The sequence below is a fragment of the Dendrobium catenatum genome, unplaced genomic scaffold, assembly GCF_001605985.2.
Source record: "Dendrobium catenatum unplaced genomic scaffold, ASM160598v2 fragScaff_scaffold_1392, whole genome shotgun sequence".
Classification (NCBI taxonomy): Eukaryota; Viridiplantae; Streptophyta; class Magnoliopsida; order Asparagales; family Orchidaceae; genus Dendrobium; species Dendrobium catenatum.
Genome location: NW_021319854.1, coordinates 139,452 through 156,659, shown reverse-complemented (window position 1 = coordinate 156,659; position 17,208 = coordinate 139,452). Strand labels below are relative to the sequence as shown.

At 40.4% G+C, this 17,208-nt stretch overlaps 1 protein-coding gene across 1 annotated transcript; it reads right to left on the bottom strand.

Annotated features, from left to right (window-relative positions):
* Positions 1–803: 803 nt before the first annotated feature.
* Positions 804–10,703, bottom strand: LOC110113913 (subtilisin-like protease SBT1.2). Its single transcript, XM_020846634.2, has one exon. It carries the CDS (start codon positions 3,164–3,166, stop codon positions 887–889), a length of 2,280 nt encoding a protein of 759 aa, XP_020702293.1. The 5' UTR covers positions 3,167–10,703; the 3' UTR covers positions 804–886.
* Between the last annotated feature and the right edge of the window lie 6,505 nt (positions 10,704–17,208).

Genomic DNA, 17,208 nt, shown 5'->3' with positions numbered 1-17,208 from the left:
CTCTTGGCATTGAAAACCACCGATGTTGTTGTTAATGGAGAGCAATGACCTTGCTGGCATCAACATGCATCCAAGTTTTTAGTGATGATATATGATAACCTTATTTGGTATTGATGTATATTATTATTAGTGCTGCTGAAGAGTGGAAACCTTATTGGTGTTATTAACAACCACATGCATTAGTGTCAATGATGAGTATGATCATATTGGTTACAATGGGTATCAAAGTTGATGTCAATGGTTAATATTGATTTTATTGGCATTGACAAGCATTAATGTTATTTTCAATGGTGGGTACAATCTTATTTGCATTAGTGGGCATAGGAATAATGTCTATGGCATAAATCAACCTTATTAGTGATTGTAGGTACAACATTATTGGTGACGACGAGCATCAACTTTATTGACATTGACATGTGTTGATTTTGACATTGGTAGTGGGAAATGAACTTGTTTAAATGCTGGGTGTTGATTTTGATTTCAATGGTAGATGTCAGTGCTTATGTAAATGGAATGCATTTGTGTTGGTATTGAAGGTGGGCGATGAGCTTGTTGGTATTCGTTAGCATCAATATTGTTGGTAATGGAGATTAATGACATTGTTAACATTAGCAAGCATTATCATTTTTATTGATTGAGAATAATGACCTTATTCATGTTGGCGAGTGTAAATATTGTTGGCAATGACGAGTGACAACATTTTTTTCATTGGTGAGCGTCGGCATTGGCATCGACGGCATATGTCGAAAACATTCAAGATTGACCCCATTGATCATACATAATCCTTTTGACATTTAAGCGCCTTAATGACATTAGAATTGAGTGATTTTGGGCTGAGATGCTCGTTTTACTTATTAGCATGCAATATTTCGAAAAGTAATAAATATTAAGTGAATGATATAGAGATGGAGCTCCTGACAATGTAACATCCAGAAATCCATGTCAGAGATCCTTCTGAGACTTCTCCTTTCTTTGAAGGACCGGGCTTAGCACTAAACTTTACAGTGAAGCTCTCCACTTGTTGCAGTCTGGAGAATTGCAGGGTCTCGGGATTAACATGAATGGAAACTCCATTAGGCTCCTCAATTTGTAACTTGTACTTGGAACTTGCTTCACCAACATTTGTCACCATGCGGATGATTGTCTTCGACTCTCCTGTTCTGAGATTCATCGCAATCGATGGGTAATTCAATTCTTCAGCATTAATCTTTTTGATGTTTGAACAATCTGTAATGTCTTTAGTAACAGCCATCACTTGATCATTTGTGTATCCAAGGCCACAAAGGTAAGGGATGTAATCTTGCCACTGCAAGTCATAAACAAGACCTGGATCACTGGCCTTTGCAGGGTTCACATGGCCTGCCCCCATTGCAAAGAAGCTCGCATTGCCCCCTCCATTTTGATCTGTGATGGCATTTCCATGCCGGTCTCGTACATAGGCAGTTGTCATGATTGCTGATTTGATCGCTGCAGGAGACCATTCAGGTTTAAGCTTCTTCAACATGGCGGCAATCCCTGACACATGTGGTGTGGCCATGGAGGTTCCGCTTGCAAAGTTGAAGCTTGAACCCGATTTGCCTTGCTTCTTAGGCCCAACTTCGGTTGGCCATGCTGCTAGAATGTTAACACCAGGAGCGACGACATCGGGCTTCAGTATTCCACCATTGTTGAAGCTCGGACCTCTAGAGGAGAATGAGGCCACTGCGGGAGTTGGGCGGGCGCCAAATTGAGTTCCTTGGAAGATAATCGTTGCTGCAGGATTCAGCGTTGTGCGGATATAAGCCTGGATCTTCTGCCCATCCGCATGGCTAACATGGGAGGCTGGAATGCTATGTGGATCGGCATTCGTCGTGTATCCATCAGCAAGTCTGTTCATAACAATCATGGCGGCTCCACCGGCAGTTTTCACAGTCTCGCTCCTTTCAAGATTGTCATATTCATCAGTCACGCACAGCACTATCTTCCCCGAAACAATGGAGCTTCTCAAGGAACCACTTTGGCAGTGTAGTTCTTCAGGCTTTCCCGTCTCTCCTGGAAACACTAGCGGCAGCATCAGCTTGGAATCGAAAGTTTCAGTTTGGTATGAAGATTCTCCATCCATTTCCATCCCGTTTCCAAGCCTAACCGTAGCTCGAATCCTTCTGTCAACAGTGCCTGCTCCGACCGTCAGACACCATGGCGCATCGTTCGACAAAATGCTTGCAACAGGGCCAAAGTTCCCTGCAGCGCAGCAGGGGAAGATGTTCTTTCGGATACCTGAAAACGAAGCCTTGGCCACGCTGCTTTCATATAAAGGCTTCGGCTCCTGCCCAATGGACATGGAGAGGATGTCGACTCCGTCGGCAATGGCCTGATCTATGGCAGCAAGGAGGTCGCTTTCAGTTCCATGGTTGTTATAGTAAGCCTTGTAAATCGCGAGGTGAGCTTTTGGCGCGGTGCCAGAAGCAGCGCCATTAGCTTTTCCGAGAACCTCAGCGCCGTGCACAAAGCTTCCGGCTGAAATGCTTGCTGTTACAGTGCCGTGCCCGGAGTTGTCTACCGGAGATGGCTTCAGCCGGCCCTTGAATGCCGTCGCGGCGACGAGCTTGTTGTTGCAGGTGGCCGGCGGCGGGAGATCGCAGCGGCCTCGCCATTTGATGGGAGGCTCCGGCATCCCTTTGTCATCAAAAGATGGATGATTGGGGTGAATTCCGGTGTCGATTACAGCAATGATGATTCCTTGGCCATGAGAGGACTCTGGCCAGAGGGCGCCCCAGTGCTTGAGGGCTAAGAAGTCAGGGGTGTACGTCGTGAAGAGAAAGGTCGGGTTGTCAGTATGGGCGAGGATGAAGCCGTCCTTTGAACTCATAAAGAGAAGTTCTTGGCGAGTGAGCTTGGCAGCGAAGCCTGAAATGGCGTGATGGTAGGAGAAGATGATGCGGGGCTCGCCGGAATCAAGGGAAGCGTTGGGAAGGAAGGATTTGTGCCACTCCTGCAAGTGTTCGATGCTGAGCTTGGTGGTGCTTGTTGGTTCTTGAACATGAACAATGTAGGTTTGCAGTTGGATTTCATGGTGGTTTGTGATGGCGATGGGGCTGAGATGAGCGCATGGAAGAAGGTGGGAGATGAGCAGAAGGAAAACGAGGGATGAGTGACAGTAGATTGAGAGTGAGATTCCTCTGTCCATGGAGAGTGCAAAGAAGAAAAGGGAGGGTGTTCAACTTATTGATTGTAGTAGGGATGGAATCCAAGGAGTAAGAATGGCGTCCGAAGGGAGCAACTGGTCCGGAGAAAGAGTCAAGGTACTGGTGCGGGCTTTTAGGGGAGGAGCAAAGGAACAACAACACAGACTCATACATGCAGCACCATAATCTTAAGTCTTGGGAGGATTAACCACATCACAACTAATAGTTATTAATAGCTGATATATATTTATAGATTACTAATTAAGAGATTTTGAGTTCAAATTATATATATATACGATGCATGTATGAGTCTGCCTTTATTGACCTAAATGTTAAAAAAAAAATGATAATCATAAAAAAAATTTATCTTTATTGGGCTCAAATCTCAAGACAAAATTGAGTTAAAAGCTTTCAAAATTTAATCTGGGACCATCTAAACTCCGATATTAGCAAACTTATTATCGAACTGAACACCAAATTCAACTCAATATGAGCCTAAATGGATCCAAATTGAAGAGTAAAAGCACCTTTAGAAGTTTCAAACCATAATTTAGATTATCAAACAAATTCCAAACGTGACATTCTTACAATCGAATCAAGTGGCTTGACGAGATGAATCCAACGAGACTAAGATCGCCAAATTCTTATATCATTAAGACATTCAAATGTCCAGTAAACGATCAATGATCAAGGGGATCAATATTGGTTGTCCATTCAAACCACTCCCAATATACCTTAGATCTCCCTTCTATTTACTGATCATATCACTCTCAGAAATTATAAATAGATCCCTCATTCCTCATGGAAAGATACCTAATTAAGAAATTGAAGGAAAAGAAGGAAGAGAGAGAAACTAGAGTTCTCTTGCCACCATAATCCTCCTTGACCACCTTCGGACCACCGACCATCATTAAACTAACACCAAACTTCTACCCGTCTGCGAACAGACGCCGTATTTCCACTCGACCAATGCCTGACGCTGGACTTCTTCTCAGCCACCGACTAACGCCTAACTTCCGCCTGGCCGCCAACTGATGTCAGATTTCCTCCCGACCACTGAACGTCGACAGATTTTCTTCCGATCTTCACTCATCACTAGATTTCACCCCGACAGTTAATTATTATGATTTGATCATTCTCAATTTCAAGGATGAACCAGATATTTGTAATCGGTACAACGTTGAGATGAAATCATTTTAACTGGACGTAAACCTGTGATTTTCCCTTTTCCATAGTTTTCCATGTAAATGATCTTGTGTTTTTAATTTGCTATTTATGTGTTGAATATCGGTACAACGTTGAGATGAAAAATTCTAACTCTATCACCACGTATATTCTAGCCATAACAGATTGGTGTCATATGTGCGAAACTCAATCCCATGATCCTAAGCACCACTTTATTGACCAACAAGTGTAGTAATAAAAATTGGGGAGCCTCCCGCTCTAATACTAATCATCATTTAATAAATCAGGGATGCCAAGCATATGCCTCTTTTTATCCTGGTGGGCGAAATCCTACTGGAGAAGGAAATTCAAGATCTTCCATAGAAGATCTTATCCGAAAGATGGAAGAATCTTAAAATGATATCCTTCAACTTCAGCGAGAGTCTCGACAACCAATGCTAGCACAATAAGAGGAGGTTCTTCTCCCTCAAGATCCATTACTGGTTGAAGGTGATTGAGCTAAACATATTCATGAAGATATTCGTCTTCCTCAATCAAGGATGCATCCCACATCACCTCAAGACAATAAACTTGTTGACATAACAAGTTCTACCCATCTTACATATATTGGCCAGTAACCTCACATTCCTCCAGTTATCGCCAAAGATTTTGCCAGACCTCATGTTACTTATATCCCACACAACGCTTTACGTCACAAACTACAATGACTAGTTCAAGAAGATTTCACAATGAAAGGTGGAAGGACATATCTTCATCAATTAGACTTTTAAAAAAAGTTATAACCCCAAATTGAACCCATCCTTCAACATCCCATTCCGGTAGGCTTCAAATTACATATAATAGATTCTTACGATGGGATGTCCAACCCTTATGAACATATCAATCACTAGAGAACCACATATATATCCAGCGAGCCTCAGACGCCCTCATCTACAAAGTTTTTCCTGCCACCCTGAAAGGACAAGCTCGAACGTAGTTTTATTCACTTCCAGTTAGAACTATACCCATATTAATCAAATTTGCCAAAGTGTTTATCGAACAATTCATTACCAATCAAAAAATTTCTAAAATTCTTCTAACCTCTTGTAGATTCGCTAAAATAAAAGAGAATCACTTAAGAAAAGAGTTTAAGTTGAAGGTAGAAATTTGATCTTTTCAACTTTCTTGCACATGTCCTTCTATCTAATAGAAAATTCATGCATGTTGAAGAATCTAAATTCAGGATTTTCAAAGTCAAGTACTTGAAGGTGATCGAGTTATTTTTATATTCAAGGATTTAGAGGAAGGAAGCCATCTTACTCTTCTTCTTTTTCTTTTTTGGTGACGTAGTTTGCGTATCTTTTAACTCTTAGTGCACTTCGTGCATTTCTTGATTCTTGGCGCATTTACGCATTTTTTAAATTTTTAGAGCATTTGCTCATCTTTTGATTTCAATTGAATTCAAGAATAGGCTCCACTTTCTTCAAATACCTTAAATTGATTGATCTTTTTATTTTGAATGCTGGGATTATATCTCAAGTATTAGAGAAGAAAATTCATTCTCTTATACAAGGAAGAATAATCCTCAAAGCACACTCAATCTTTTTGAAAAGAGTATGGGATTGACTTTGAAAATCATTTAACAGATTTTAGACATGCTAGAATCTCCTATTATGATAGAAAATTGCTAGAAGATTGATAAAATTTTCATTTTTAGAATCAACCTAAATTTGAGATAGATTTTAATTCAAAAGTTAAATTAACCCACGAAAGCGGTGGGAGGGAGGGACATCTAGACATTTGATGGAGTCAACTACAACTCTCTCCTGCTTAAGACTTAAGGTAGAGGTCAATTTTCATTAAAAAGAGGAATCAACTTGTCTTGAAAATCTAGATCTAGTACACTTGAGAATTAAAAAATTAAGGATGAATCTGGAAGATATGAAATCCTTAGAAAAGATCATGCTTTAATACGTATTCTTTAATAATTATATCTTTTCTTAGGCCTGCCTCTATATACGTATTAAAGTGATGATATAGAGTCCACGATATAGAGTGATGCCCATTATTGACACCCCAAAGCCCCGATACAAGCCAACAAAACCATCACTTGAAAGAGTCATCCTGTAAACATCTACAAGTCCTTTAAACTGGCTCTGACTACCAGCTTGGCGATCAGTCTCTTTGAACATTACAAATAGACTCAAGAAGAGAAAAAATAAAGTACAGACTGACTCAACCCTAAACCTATGCAATCTTGAAGTGGCTTCGTTTGTTCGTCCGATCTTCGATTCCTAAAAAGTTAGAAGTAACAGGCAGTCCAAGAGAATCAATAGTGTTTGTCAATCATCAAAACATAAGTCATGAAAATAGATTTGCAACAAGGTTGCCATCAAGTTAATAAAATTGGGCAATGGTCAGAAGCCACTCTGGCAAGATGGTTCAGTACCAACCAAATCTCACTTCTTTAAATCAAAGAAGTTCTTTACAATCTAAGTACTCTCATACACGGGCGAGTACAACCCAATCTAATTATAATTAAAATTGGGCAATGGTCATGATTTTTCTATTCTGTTCTTTCTATCTATAGCCATGTACTGTAATGTAAATGATTATTTTGATGAAAGAAGAAAATTTCAGATGAATTTCTGTATATTTTGAAATTTATATCCCTACTTGATTTAAGGAAATGACTTTTGAAAGTTACAAATGATTAAACAATATATCATAGAAAATGATTGTGTAAATTTATTTTATAACAATCAAGATCTATAGGTCCATAAAAAATGACAAGAAAATATTTTAAAGCATCTTTTTATAAGTCATTTCCTTTTACTTATTAATAATGGTTGGCTGTGGCGGGGTTCGCAGCCTCGCAGGTATATCTGAATCATGCACCAAACGCAGTAAAAGCTTGCTATCGCCATTATTAATCTCAATGATTTGTTTGCATTTGCTATAATGGATTCTCCATGCTTCACTCTGCAGACAAACATACGAATAAAGTGCTAATCAACAACTGGTTTAATGGAGTGGAAGAAGCTAATCTATGCTATCTTTCTTTAGTTATTCTAATCTTTCCACATCGAAGCTCAATAAATTTTAGGAATGGATCCCGAGTTGCTGAGAGGAGTTTTCCTTGGAGGCCTCTGTCCTAGTCCCTTTTACTCAACACTTATACGAGATATAGCTCATTCATATGTTAATATAATTCATTGTGTGGAGGCACAAATATCAGTATATGTATAGGGGTGTCAATTCGGGTCAACCCGTCGGGTTCGGGTTGAACCCGACCCGACCTGTATATAAACGGGTCAACCCGAACCCGACCCGTTTTTGTAAACGGGTTGGACATTTCAACCCGGACCCGACCTGGCCGGGTTGCCGGGTTGACCCGACCCGACCCGCGACCCGACAGTAGGTGACGCGCGAGGGTTCTGCAACGCGTCAGCGGCGATGGTGCGGGTTAGGCGACGACACGCGGGCAGAATTTCGGACACGCCCATTTTTTTTTGTTCGGCGACGGCACGCGGGGCAGAATTTCGGACGGCACGCGGAACCCATTGGAGCAAAGAAATCAGAAATCTTATATTTAATATTGGTGCATAGTGCGACAGAGGAGAATCAACGGAAGCTGCCATTGGAGCAAAGAAAGGACATGCAGAATAAGTAATGATGGATTTGGGCTGGATGACAACTTGAAAGCACTGACAAGTGACAACCTATGCTTAAGAACCTGTTTCTCCCTGAAAAGTTAAAACTCGGAAACAACGGGAAATTTAAAATTTTTTAAAATAAATGGGTTTTCGGGTTGACCCGCAACCCGCCAGGTCAACCCGACCCGACCCATTTTATCAAACGGGTTGAATCTGCGAACCCGGACCCGACCCGTTTATCAAACGGGTCGGGTCCAACCCGGTTTTTCCGGGTCGGGTTGTCGTGTCGTGTCAAATATTGACACCCCTATATATGTAGCTATTAATGCTCATAATAAATGATTTGAGCAAACTTTCAATAAATACAAGAATGCCCCTATAATAGATAACTCATTTTTGTAGCAAAAGAAATAAGGGAAGAGGAACGGGCCTCATAGACCCCCATTGCCACGACGCGAGCCTTGAAAACAGGAGGAGCACCACTCAACACATTTTGAGTAAATATACTGATGTCCATTTGAGATTAAGAAAATGTTAAGTGGTATATTCATTTGAAGTCGAATATAGGAAATCAGGATCAATATTATCATTTCCACCATAGTCATTGGCAAACCATTGAGTCCTGTAAGCAGCTTAAGGATAAAATTGAGAGACTTATCCAACAAGGCTACCTTTAACGGTTTATTAAAAATCTACTTGCTCAAGATGTGACTTGTCCCATTGCACTATAAAATTAACAACAAAAAGACTACTGCTTAATAATTATCAAATAGTTGGTGAGATTAAAATTATTATTGGGGACACCTTATTTTCTAATCAAATCTTATTTACAGTGGATGAAAAGTTGACACCGAAGAACTCCCGTATCGACCTCTTTATTATTTTTGATGATTCTAAATTAGAGGGAGTAAAAACCCTTCATTAAGAACCACTCATGATTAAAGCAAGGATAGGTGACCTGTGTTACAACGTCAAAACAATTTTATAGGACAATGGGAGCTCCGTGGATGTCTTATTCTACTCTACTTTTCTCATAAGTACCTTCTAGCAGGGAGAAATCAAAATTGCTTTTCAAAAAATGCTTTTTAAAACCCCAAGCACGCCTTTAGTGTGCGTGGTGGGAGAAAAACAAATACAACCGCCGCAGTGTCTCACCAACACCAACCGTCCATATCTTTAATGACGTGGCGGGTAGGCGGCCTCTTATTTTTTCCCCTAAACGGGAGAGACGCCGGGAGGCTGCCGAATTTTTGTCTGAAAAACAGACAAGGAATTGTAATAATTTGAGACCTGGATTTGATTGAACTCTACAAGAACGACGGATGACTTGTATTTGGACTTTTGAACAAAATCTAAGTGGCTTAATAAATAATTGAACCCAAAATAAAAATGTGCAAGAGGCTTAATTTGGACTGAAATCAAACTTGAATCAAGCTCGGACCACAGTGAACTTTTGAATTTGAACAAGGACTTGGATAAGTTGATAGAGGACTTGTGAACTTGATTGGACCAAATTGACATAAATGAATTCAAACTCAAACTAGACTCAGACTCAAATGGGCATTGAGTAAACGATTAATTTGAATCAAAAGCCTCTCATTTGAAATGAGGTTCATAAGTTGTAAAAAGAAAATGATGTGATGAAATGAAAGACAATTAAATGATGGTTTATATGTATAAGTTAACTACAAGCTTTGATATGAAACTTGGGAGAAACAACAATTAGCTTGTGACGAGCGTCTCGAATGGAGTAAGATGTTGATGACTATGGTACCAAGCTTATCATACATATTGACTATCTTTCAAGTAGAGAAGAATTATATCAAAGAGAAGAAATAAAGATTGGTCATGATTCTAGTTGCCAAAAAATCCCTATGACAAATAGCTTGAAAGACTTGTCTTCTAAGGAGGCCTCTGATAACGCATCACCTCTTTCAGCTCCTATGACATGGTTTAGAAAATACTCAGAAGATATGTTCAAGTTCTCTGCCCAGAATGAGTAACTAATATTATATTTCAAGGAGATGTTGGTGTTAGACTATCAATCAGCTCGCGACATTATCATGAGAATATTGAAGGGGCTCATAACTTGAAATCTAAAAGAAATAATGAAGAGTTGTAATTTTACCGGCGAGGACTTAAATTAAAGCACAGCCAGAAGAACATGATTTAACCCCAACTTGAATAATTGATTTGGATGGACTACAAGGGACATGTAGAGAAAGTCATCCAAATACAATCAATTTGTAAGCAATAATCAGATAAAATACAATCAAATAACAAGAGGGAGTTGGAGTAAGGAATGGTAAAATTAAAGTGGCCCAAGCTCTTCAATCAAACTGGTATCTAAATATGAGTCTGCAAGATATTATATCGAACTCTTCCAAATTCAAATTACTTATGACTGATAATGAGATTTCGTATAAGTGGGTGATTTGAAGCAATTACAATAACCTACAAGGACTTAAATGCAATAATTCTCCGAGCAACACGTATAGGGAAGACTGAGAATGAGCGCAATAACATCTTGCAACCAATCACCATTCAACATCAAGTACATACATCAGTCCTCTGCAAGCAGAGGCAGATGATACAAGATGAATCTTGTAAAGAGGTTGCGACGAATAAATTGAGCCTCTTCCGGTAGAGGCAGGAGACTAGTTAGTGCACTACGATCCACCTGCAGAAAACAACGAGTAGTGCACGACAGTCTACCTATACAAAGCAGTGAACAACTCTATTCAGAAGTTGTTACAACACACCACCGGATCCGCGACTTCTATGCAAGCAGACAGAAGTCGTCTACAAATACTTTTAAAATACCCCTGCACGTGCACTGTAATTTATATACATATAGGTACACTAAAGGGGAAAATATAAACTCAAACTAGCATGAGCCCCGGCGAACGTGTTATTAGTACACACGTGACGTCTAGGGATGTTGCGCGGGTCAATAAGTGAATTCTTGTTTGAACCCGATCCTTCTATACGGATCAATAGGAGTCGATAGGGTTCGAACCCTTCAAACAAATACATAGTTGTGGAGACCGATGTATTTATTTCAATACATTCATATTAGGCCTTCAAGGCCTACAATCAAGAGAATTCACTCTCAAAGGCATAAAGCCTACGAAACTCGATCCTTTGTCGACAGTCCGACAGAGTTGACAAGGTTCAAACCATAAAGAGAAATGACCCCAAACACCCTGATGATGGCTGTGTTGAATGTTTACTCAACCAGAGGGGTTCTCAAATATTTTCAAATGTCTTCCAAATATCCAAATGCCCATCAAAATCCAAAGCTCCACCCAAAACACCCATAAAAATAAAAAAACTCAAAACTCCACAAAAATCTCGAAATCCAAAAATTCCAAAAAATATTTAAAATAAAAAATCATCCATTCAATATTTAAAGCAAAATCCATCCACCCTCCACAACAGTTTGCCGGGGTGGACAAATTTAAAGCTATTTCAGCTCATAAAGTGCCAAATGCATAGTAAAAAATATCACTAGGATCCATTCTCAAAATAGTCTCCTATCGATAAGGACGTGGTACGTGTCCTCTGACCGGTGGTCTGCCACCAAATGGCTCCACAGGATAAACGGTTATGTCCTGGGGCCCTCTGAACCGAGTGGTTTTGCCGTCAAATGGCACCACGAAATATTAATTATTGCCAGCGCCATTACGTTCCTTATTGACATCAAATTCTTGAGATATGAATCAATAGGATATGATCGATAGGGCACAAAGCCCTCTGTCAACTAAGGTGGATTCAAATTTGTCCCCTTAGACAAACATCCAACCCAGGTCTACAAGGTCCCCTTGGACGAAGCAACTCATGGCTGCCGACAAGAATCCTTCTGTCAGGTTGGGTCGACTACCTCCTATGACTAAGTAGTCTAAGGACCATGATGGCCTGGGATGACGGAACCATGGGATCTTGATCGGGTCCATCATCCATTCCCCCAACATCCGCTTTAAGTGCAAGATGGTGAAATTTCTAATTTTAAATATCAAATATCCAAATCTTCCAATTCTCTAAATTCTTCAATCCTCAATATCAATACTCATTGCTGCTACTATATACCAGATAACAAGTATTCTCTACGTATCTGATTGACGACTAGCCTTAATCGAAAGTTCTCTCTCGTGATCGGGAGGGGTAATAAACTATGGGGTTTGCGCCTATAGGAAACCAGAACTCAGATCATAAAGTCCTCGCAAAATGAGGGTGAAATCTCTGGGTAGTGTCTTATCTACAAACCCATCTGCCTTCCAAAATTTACATCGAAACTTATTCAGTTAAAACTCACTCGCCGAATAAAAAAAGAAAAGCGGGCGGAGGCTTGGGCCAAATTTTTGGAGCCCACAATTATAAACCCTACAATAAATTGTTTAAGCTGCTCTTAATCATAGCTATTTGGATGGATTTTGGCATTGTGTGCAACTGGAAGGAAGGTTTTCAAAAGTCTATTGGCAACATGAACAGAAGGGTAAACGGTAAAGTGGGGGGTTCAAGGTTAATTCACTCTGTCATGTCTCATCACGAATATTAACATAAAAAAATTCTTAAGAGTACAATAACTTGAATATTTCCATTTCAATCAATATTCATAGCTTTTTCGCATATTTTCTCTCCCTATAAGACACATTTCTCATTTCTCTACCCCCTTATCTACCTAAATACAGCCTCCAACATCGTTAGGATACATTAAACACAGCTGCCAAGATGGGCAGCATCATAACAGTCATCTCCCCCTTGTTCTGCATAACTTTTGCACCAGTGTAGATTCCTCCTTTAGCTAGATCTACTCCTTTACTCTTCTTTGATCCCCTCTTCCTCCTTCAAATAATCGAACTCTCCGCCTCCTTCCTGCTTAATCTGACCCTCTACCTCCTCTTTCCTCTCTAGACTATCTTCTCCCTGCTACTTCTCTGCAGAAGATATTCTGGGCTCAATAATTTTAAAAAACCAAACAAATAGAATTCTGGCGAGGTGTTTGGATAATTAAAGTTTCTTCTTTGATGCATGGAAACCCCGAGTGAACTAAATTTTAGAGGAGGTTTAAAGCATCTTTAGCATTCAACTTGCACAACGAGTTTGGTTGACCCATCCTATACCTAACCTGACACAATACTTAACTGTGAAAGCAGCAGTATGTTGCATGATTTATGAGTTGGATGGAATCCCAACGAGAATTGTGAAATCTGTTGCGTCCTGGAAAATTCGCGGCGGTAGAGAAATATAAAGATTAGTGCCGTAGCTTTGTACGAAGATCTAAAACACAAGCAGAAAAAGGAGAGGGTGTAAAGTTCATAAGAGACACCAGATTTTTTACGTGGAAACCCTTGAAAAGGGGGGAAAACCACGGGGTCTGGCCCAGTTTGAATGAATCCATTAGTATTTGCAGTCTATTACAAATGAGGCCATTCCTTAAGAGGAAGGTCTTGGCTCGATGTAGCAAATATACATCATACATAGTATATTACACGGTGGGAGTCGGATGAATCAATGTTGAGATGTTTATTTGGGGCAGAAAAACCATAGTCGATGAGTGATATAGATCGGATGAATCATATTCGGCAGGTGATGGAGGTCGGAGGATCGTAGTCGGTGAGCGACAGAGGTCAGAAGAATCGTTGTATTGCGATAAAGGTCAGAAGGACCGTAGTCGACAAGCAACATTGGTCAGAAGGATCGTTGTATTTCGATAAATGTTGGAAGGACCGTAGTCGACAAGCGACATAGGTCAAAAGGACCGTTGTATGGAGACGGAGGTCGGGAGGATCATAATCGTCGGGTGACGGAGGTCGGAAAGATCGTAGTTGATGGGTGATGAGGGTCGGAAGTACCATTTGTCGGCAGATGATGGAGGTTAAAAGGATCGGGCGACGAAGGTCGGGAGGACCGTAGTAGGCGGGCGACGAAGGTTCGAAAGATTGTAATTAGCATGCGATGGAGGTCGGGATGACCGTAATCGAATGATAGTGGTTGGGAGCACTGTAGTTGGCAGATTGGCGGAAGTCCAGCGGTGTTCAGCGAATTGGCGGATGTCCGACGGTGGCCAAAAAGAACTCCGGCTGCGGTCGGGAAGAATTCCATCAAAGATCGGCGGATGAGCAGAAGTACGACAATGGTCGGCGGACTGGCAGAAGTCCAACGATGGTCGGCGTACTGGCAGAAGTCCGACGATGGTCAAAACTGGTGGAAGACCGGTGGCGGTCGACAGACTGGTAGAAGTTCATCGGTGGTTTGGAAGAACTTCAGTGGTGGTCGGGAAGAACCTTGGCGGTGGTCGGGATTAACTCCAACGGTGGTTGGGAAGAACTCCGGCAGTGGTCGATGGCAAGAGAGCTCCCAAACTCCTCCCTTCCTTTCCTTCTTCTTCCTCCCCTCTCATGAGAAGAGTGGGGGCTATTTATAGTTTTTTGAGAAGCATGGCTTGTAAATATGTGGAGGATCAAGGTCCAAATGGGAGTATTTGAATGGACGGTCGATATTGACCCCTTTGATCACGAATCGTTTAATGGTCATTTTAATGTCTTAATGATATCATAATTAAGTGATCTTAGGCTTATTGGATTTGTCTCGTCGAGCCGCGCAATTTGAATATAAGCATACCATATTTGAAAACCGTTTCGTAATCCAAATTATGGTTAGATTCTTCCAAAAGTGCTTCGAGTCTTTGATTTTGACCCATTTGGGCTCGGATTGGGTTGATTTTGGTGTCGTTCGGTTCGTGCTTCCAAGACGCTCAGCTCGACTGTAAGTTTGCTAAAATTGGAATTCATATGATCTTTAATTTAATTTTGGAAGCTTTCAACTCAATTTTGCTTCGAGATTCGTGTCTGATCAAGATAATTTTTTGATAATGTATTAGTTGCCCCCTTGTTTTCGGACGTCGAAGCTTGCAAAGTCTGAAAATATATATTTGTACTTTTCTGAGCCGCTTATTTGAGCATATGAGACAAATCGAACCTTACGACCCTAATTAGATAATAATGTATATACTCAAGTATTTCGATAACTATCCTTAATTATGATAGTTATGATATCATACATTTATAACTAATATTATGATATTTAAGTCCAGAATATATTATTAAGTGATCAAATCATGACTAATATGATTAAATATATGTTACCTGTTATACATGATATAGATTATGTGTTATATCTATTATTAAACTTTTTATTCAATATTGAACGTGTAGACATATTTATTTCATCTCCTTGATACTTATATGATAATTCGTAATAATTTATTAATATATTAATTTATATAAATCATAGATCGTTGCCGACCATATATGATTCCTCCATTACTAATTACTTGTGTTGTATTCAAATTAAGTTATACCATAATTATTCAAGGATATTCTGCTAAACAAAATATGAAAATGTGATATCTCACGGTGACTTGACAACACTGAGCTTTTAATAAAGAATGTGTGCATATATTAATATAGTTGTAATTAAAATGAATGTGCCGCTGAAGCAAAATATCCATTGAACTGCCTCCCAACAAAACGCCTACTCGGGCCTATGAAAATTGTAAAAGCAGCCATCTTATTATATATTAATATTAACTTTTTATTATTATAGTATGCTTTTTGACTTTACAAATTTCCAAAATTTTAGAAATTTCTGAAATAGTTTTTTGAATTCCTTTGTTACATGAAGAATCTGTTGACCTCGATTTTGTCCAGAATCGGGCTTGGAGAGTTGACTTGGTCAAATTGACCAAGCCAGACCCCAAGACCCTCTCCCATGGGTTCAGTGAGTCGAGTCGAGTCTGTTGGACCCTTGCTTGGACCCTGGGTCAACCCAGTTGACCAAGTCAACCAGGGTTGACCATTTAACCCATTTAAGACTCAAATCAAATTCAAATCCATTCAAACCCTTGCATGGCTTGATCTCACCTCCCCTTTGACTCCCTTGACTGATTTGACCAGGTCAAAGTTTGACTTGGTCAAATCGAGTCTCAAATAGGTCAAATTGGCCTATTTTAATGAGATTAAGAGCCATTTAATGCATTAACTCCTCCCCCTTGGATTTGAATCCAGAACCACGGCCTCCAAAGCCTGGTTTCCCTCCTAATTAGCCAGAGATTCGATCCCAACCGTTGAGGAAAGGGTTTGGATCTTTAAATATAAAAAATTAGATCTATTTTTGGATCTTTTTTTCCTTGCTTGTGCTCTAGGCCTCCTTTTGCTCTGAGATTTCTCTCAAGGACTCCTAGAGACTCCCACTTTCATTCCCGATCAGATCCCGGCCACCCCAGGCCGTCGGCGGCGAGATTCCGGCGACCCGAGAGCTTGGATCTTCCAAGTCTTTTTTTCGCGCGATCTAGACGTTGGAAGCTCGTGGTTTCTTCTACAAATAGGAGCGTGGACAGTCTACAAGTGCAACAAGCCAGAGATCTCTCGATTCCATCGAGTATTTTTGGTAAAATCCTAAACCCTAGTTAGCGCACTTAGGGTTAAATGGCGTCTTGCATAGTACGTTTTAGATCTAAAGGAATAGCCCCCTCTATTTCTGTTCATGTATATATTGTATGCTTAAAATTTCATCAAATTTCATCCACCCGATCGAGAGAACGAGGCGAAAAATGGCCTGGGGCTCGGATTCGGCTGTTCGTCCGTCTGGGCTGGATCGCAACCGTTGATCTCATGATCAACGGCTGAGATTGAGCCGTTCCGCGGCTCAGATTCGACCGCGGATCCGATCCCGCGGTCAATCCCTCCGTCCGGCATGATCTCGCCCGTTGATCCAAAACGCGGGAGATCCGACGGCGCAGCGCGTTGCTGACTCGGATAAGTCAGCCGCCGCGCCGTCCGCCAATCATTGGCGATGATTGCGCCGTCGCGCAATCATCGCCAATGATTGGAAACCGCGTCCGCGGTTACGGGAGCGAGCCGGGATGCGCCACATGTCCCGCACCGAGCCGCCGTTTTGTTTTTTTTAATTAATAAATATTAAAAAACATTTTTTTAAACCTATTTTAACTTCAAAAAATTAAAGAAAATCCGTTTTTCGCTCGATTTTCGCGTACAATACCTCGTTGGATTCGTATCGTCGTCCTCTACACGATAAAAATAACCTATGGATTTTAATTTATTTTGAAAACAGCAAGATAGCCTTTTTTTATTTATTTATTATTATTTAAATAATTATTTTTATATAATTATCATTATCTTATTATTTTAATAACTAAATAT